Raw genomic sequence first — 6000 nt, forward strand, 5'->3', positions numbered from 1 at the left:
ATGTATTTTGTGATCTTACTTCTTAGCACTCTCTCAAAGATTTTTATGATGTGCGATGTTAGTGCTATCGGTCTGTAATTTTTTGCCTCTGCCTTATTTCCTCCTTTATGGAGTGGTGCTATCTCTGCTGTCTTTAGTATGTCAGGGATGACACCAGTATCTAGGCTTTGTCTCCACAGAATGTGGAGGGCCTGCGATAGTGTTTTTTTTTACAGTTCTTAATGAATATGGAGTTTCAAGAATCAGGGCCTGGTGCAGAGTGCATAGGCATATTGTGTATGGCTTCTTCAAAATCCAGTGGGGATAGGGTGACGTCTGATATATGATTTGATGTTGGTATCATATCCATGAAAAATTCATTTGGGTTATCAATCTTTAGTGTATTTAGTGGCTCGCTGAAAACAGAGGCATATTGCTTCCTTAGTAGCTCGCTCATTTCTTTGTTGTCATCGGTGAAAGTTCCATCTCCCTTTCGCAGAGGCCCAATACTAGATGTGGTTTTTTATCTTGATTTTGCATAAGAGAAAAAATATTTTGGATTTCTCTCAATTTCACTGATGGCCTTTTGTTTTTTTGCCTCTCCTGGGTATTGTACGATTCTTGTAGCTTGAGTTCAATTGTTTCTATTTCTCTACCTAACCTTCTTCGCCGTTCTTGAGATAGGGTGTGACTCTCGAGTTGTTCCGTGATTCGTTTTCTTCGCCTTTAGAGGGAACAATGTTTCCGTTCCAATCTGTATCTCTTCCTCTTTTCTCTTAGGGGAATGTGGTTTGAACATATTTCCAGTGCTACTGAGCTTATTTTTTTCAGGCACTGGTTTAGGTTTGCATTATCTAGCTGTTCTTCCCAGTTTATTTCTGTGAAGTCCTGGTTTATTTGTTCCCAGTTTATCTGTTTATTATTGAAGTTGAATTTCCTGAAATCTCCTCCACTGGGAATCTGGACTGGTTTTGAAGGTCTACTCCCCATGCTTGTCAGAACTTCAATTAAGTTGTGATCTGAGTAACAGGTATTTGTAATCATTATGTTCCTGATCAATTCATCATTATTGGTGAAAATGAGATCTAGCATGTTCTTCCTGGTTAGTTCTACTATTTGCTGATTTAAGACAAACCTGTCACACATCTGTAGCAGGTCATTTGCATGTGCCTGTTCATTTAGGCTACTTCCTGGTTTTCTTTCTGATATTACTGTATTGGCTAGGTTCTTCAATTTCAGGTGCCGTAGGTTGAAGTCCCCAAGCAGGATGATATTCGGGGCTGGATTTGTGAGGTTTTCCAAGCAGTGTTCTATGTTTATTAGTTGGTCTTTAAACTGCTGAGGGTTTGCCTCCGGTGTCTTATATACAAGGATAATAACTACATTTAAGTTCTCTATTTTGATTATCAACACTTCCACCATATCATTTGAGGTGTTTAGCAGCTCAGTACAGATGAGTGTGTCATTGATGTAGAGGCTGACCCCACCCTGAAGCCAATGTTTCCTATCACATCTGAAAAGATTGTACTCTGAGAGCCATATTTCACCATCATAATAGTCCTTTTGTGAGTTTCCATTAGGGCTGCAAACACTGCATTTGCCTCATGAAGGAGACCATCTATAAAATGAACTTTGTTGGATTTGCGTGTTTTTCTACCCTGGATGTTGGCAAATATAAATGATGTTATCGTGTTTGTGGAAGTGCTGGATGCTTTACTTGGTGTTAATATCTGAGGCTCTGGTAGGGAGGCCACTGTGTTTGCGTCCTCTCTAGCACTTGACCGAGATGGTGGTAGAGTCTGGTCATTTTTAGCCATTCTTCTCCTCTTTCTCTTGCTAAAAAATCATCCTGGTCGATGAAGTTGTGGCTGTTTTTATAGTGGGGGTCTGTCGGTTTTATTTGCCTGGTACCTCTCATATGGAAAGCTGGACATTCCATACTGAAGCATTCTTTTCTGTCTAAAGACTTCTTGCAAATTTCTGGATGAAATAATTCACAGCTTTTGGTACATTTTCCTGTACTGAGGAGGTTTCTGCACTTTCTAGGGTGATCGTACTTACATGTTCCATTTGTTCTTCCCGATATCCCATGCTTACAGGTACCTAATTTGTAATACCAACAGATTTTGGGTCCTTGTTTTGTTTGTTTCCCTTTACCTGCTGTGGTGCTCCCAACACTGTGCTCTGCTCCGGCGCCATTGACACCGCGCTCTGCTCCGGCGCCATCGACACCGCGCTCTGCTCCAGTGCCCGCAACACTGTGCTCTGCTCCAGTGCCCACGACACTGCGCTCTGCTCCGACGCCCGTGACACCACGCTCTGCTCCGACACCTGCAACACCTCGCTCTGCTCCGACACCCGCGACACCGCGCTCTTCTCTGGCATCCCCGACTCCGCGCTCTGCCCCGGCGGCCCCAACTCCGCACTCTGCTCCGGCGGCCCCAACTCTGCGCTCTGATCCGACGTCTGATTTTACCTTGGTGTCATAGCCAATTTGTTTGAAGACATTTGAAATTGCTATGCAGGCATTTATTAGTAATTCTCTGTTTTCAGCAGGAGTTTCATCATCTTCAAGAAAGTTACATCATCCTTTTTGCAGAGCCATAACACAGAGTGGTCTTTGAGATAATTTCTCCTGGCATTATTAGTCATGTTGGCACAATTGTTTGTGTATGGCTCCTAAACAGAACTGGCATTGAAAGTTCTGTTAGTAATCTACCTTCATGTTGCATTCTATGCACGTTTTTATCAAAGACATTTTTGTTGAATACTTCTGTTCAATGGTAGTGGTGCTTACAAGATGGGGTGTTGACCGTTGGGGGTTGACCGTGGGTATTTACCAACTTGAGACCGACCTGGAGGAGGCTGTATGGAAGGGCAGTGTTAACAGTGGGTACTCGGGGTAGGCCTACCTCCAAATGGCCCTTGTTTACACACATGACGAACTTATTTTGTGTATAATTTGTTCACTTGATATTAAGGAATGTTATCTTAGTTTTTTTTATAATTGACACAAGTTTTACATAGAACTTAGCACTATGGGCACTGATTTCTTGATGTTTCAATACGAGGGCTGTGATTTTTTGACGACTTGGCAACTGTTGCCTAAGTACTCCTGGCACCACCACGTGGGAAGAAGGGCAGGCGTTGGCATTGGTTGGGAGCATTCTATGTTTGTCTTGACCGGGTTAGGCACCCAGAAAGGTAAGCATCCCAAAACAAACCCCAATTCTGGTGAAAATATTGCTACCAAAACAGAACAAGTGGATAGAACTCCCCTAAAAGAAACGAGCATGACATCACACATCTCCGCACCGCTATCTGTGCAGCTCCCCCCTTCCCGGGAAGGGGAAGGGGGAGCCCCAGACCCCTCACACTGGCTATCCACCCTTCAGTTCTGAGTCTGGACGTTAAAACACACGAAAAAAACGCCAACCGGAGGGAGGGAGGGATGCTGGGAAGCCTCCGGGTCTCACCCAGAAAATGGCGCTTCATTACATTCAACGCTGGATTTCTCGGGGGTGCCCCTTCGGCTCCCCAGGGCTAACTACCCACAGAGGAAAAACATAGGGACTTACCCGGGAGGCAGTCGCTGCTCAATCCTCAACTCGAAGTCAAGACAACTGGTTGCAACCGCCGACCCAAAGCAACACAGGCCGGACTAGACCCAGGGACGTTCACTAAGTAACAAGCAGCCAGGACCCTGTTCGATCGCCAAAGCCCCGTACCCGAATGTCAGCCCAGGACATGGTGCCACAGATGACATCAAGAGCAACGAACTTACGAACGTCATGAGCACGGGGATAGACCGCAGGCTGGCTAGCCTTAATAACTCTGCGGATGAGCTGGGAGACCCCGCACCTGCAAACAGGGAAGAAGAGAAACCGGATCAACCCAAAGCGAGTTCCCGGACAAAGAAGCCATGGCGTGCAAATAACAGCAAGGAGCCGCAACCGGACACAGAACATGATGCACCCCCGACCAAACCAACCAAGCATCAACAACCCAGAGACCCCTCCAGAAAGCAGCAGTCTCATTCTTCTCCAGAAAAGGAGGAGACGGCTGTAGACGAATAAAACCATGATGAAGACCGAAAAAGCAGAAACCCCTGCGTCGGAGGAGAGCATGTAGCTCCCAACCTGACCCCCAGAGGCCAATGCCAACAGGAAAAAGAGCCTTGGAGAAACAATCCTGAACCGAAGGGGCCACAAGAAACCGTGCAGAAGAAAGAAGAGAGAGCACTCTGTCCAATGATCAGGACGGCTCAGGCGGCGCATGAGCAGGCCGGAGGTGAAACAACGCATGAGACAGCTTGCGAAACGGCGCAGAAGTAACATCAATACACAAAGCAAGCTGAAGCGGCTGAAGCCAGTGCCGCTTCAGCCTCCCCCCCATCGCCCCGTCAATGGGGCAAACCGCAAAAGGGCCGGCGCCCCTTATGAGACCCAGAATCCCGCACAGGCCTTAGGAGCAAAATCCCGCACAGCCTTGAAGGAATGGGTCGGCTGGGAAAACCCAGACATTTCGGCGAGATCAAGACACTCGACTGCCTCCGCACCCAGTTCGGAATAGGTAAACTCCGTAACTACCCGAGCCACATCCCAAGCTAAACCCTGAGCCGAATCCAAAACCCTCAGACGTTTTGGAGTCAGAAGCAGGAGGGAAGGTGGGGGGGTGGGAATCTAGTGCGAAACTTGCCTCAAGAAAAGGACGAGGGGGGTGTGGACAGAATGACCGTCGAGTTGACCAGCACCCCAAATCTGAGTCTCTAAACACCAAACGGGGCAGATCAGGAGCATCCAGCCAGACACACAACTGAGCCCGTTGAAAAACAGAAAACTGTGAAAAACCTTTTCTGGTATGTGGTTTGGTCATTATATCTTCAGCCACATGATTGTGATTCATTGTCTGCAACTGGAAATCTATTGTATTTAAAGTACACCTATCCATTCTCAAGAATTTCCACACTGAACAGAAAACAAATATATAAAGCACAAATAACTTGTTTAGAGTTAGAACCTCTAAAACATATTTTTATTTAAATATGAATGCAATTTCTTGCAAATAAAAGAAACAATACAGTTTTGAATCACTCAACAAATGTTAACTAACCAGGAAATGTATTAATTGGTGCCGATACCCTTGATCGTAAATATTTAAGAAGTTGGACAGTGCCACGTTGGACAATGTCTCGACGGATGAGTCGCATGGGGTTACCTTCTAATGGCATGGATTTTAAGTGGGGTAGAAGACCAATGTGATATGGCAACCTGTAAAAGTAACAAAATGTACATTGATTATATAGTATCAATTAAAATATCACAAACAAGTATTAAGCCTATTGTTTTTTATCTCTGCAATAAATTATAATTTTCATTTCAAAACATTTTGGAATTATTTTGTATTAAATCCAAGGCTCTTATTATAATAATGCCACTTTCAGTTTGCACTCTAAAACAGCTTTTAGTTAAATTACATGAAACCAATAATAGTCTTCATTGCTTAGTATTTCTTGGCAACGTACGTAAACACACTACACTTCCATCAAACTTACCTATTCACTAGTGTGCTCATTCACTGGTTCACACTGATCGATGTGTGGTTTAGTTAAGTGATCTAGCCCACTAAATATTTCATAAAACCAGCAGTGAGCGTAATGAAATGCCAATCTCTAGGCGAACCCAAGTGGCTTCCCGGAGCTAACATCTCCTATGTGTGTATTGCCTAATACGTGCCATCAGTCGCAGAGTTTCCTGGCCTACCGAGGACCATGAGCCAGATCCTGGCCCTCTCACAGAGGAGCAGGGAGCAGTGCCGTGTATTTTGTATATGCCACCACCAGGTAAGGCACCCAGAAAGTCAGAGACAACAGACCACAGATGGCTACTTCTTAACCCTCAGGCAGTGATCATCATCATATGTTGATTAACAGGGTAATGTGATAATTGTCATATGACGATTTAAGAATTATTGTCTGGGTTTTACATGTATGATGAAAACAAGGATATAAACCCCACTCGA

The 6000-nt window shown here is 44.9% G+C and overlaps 1 protein-coding gene across 2 annotated transcripts in view; it reads right to left on the reverse strand.

The window, feature by feature from the left end:
- LOC123745510 (leucine-rich repeat-containing protein 40) overlaps positions 1–6000 on the reverse strand; it is a 124088-nt gene that overhangs the window by 34828 nt on the left and 83260 nt on the right. For both annotated transcript variants that reach the window (XR_011224255.1, XM_045726091.2), the window contains exon 9: positions 5092–5249. Coding sequence is in view for 1 of the 2 variants with exons in the window: in XM_045726091.2 (XP_045582047.2) it covers positions 5092–5249 (158 nt within the window). In the remaining variant the exon portion in view is untranslated. The remainder of the gene's footprint in view (positions 1–5091; positions 5250–6000) is intronic.

This window comes from Procambarus clarkii, chromosome 71 (genome assembly GCF_040958095.1).
Source record: "Procambarus clarkii isolate CNS0578487 chromosome 71, FALCON_Pclarkii_2.0, whole genome shotgun sequence".
Taxonomy (NCBI): domain Eukaryota; kingdom Metazoa; phylum Arthropoda; class Malacostraca; order Decapoda; family Cambaridae; genus Procambarus; species Procambarus clarkii.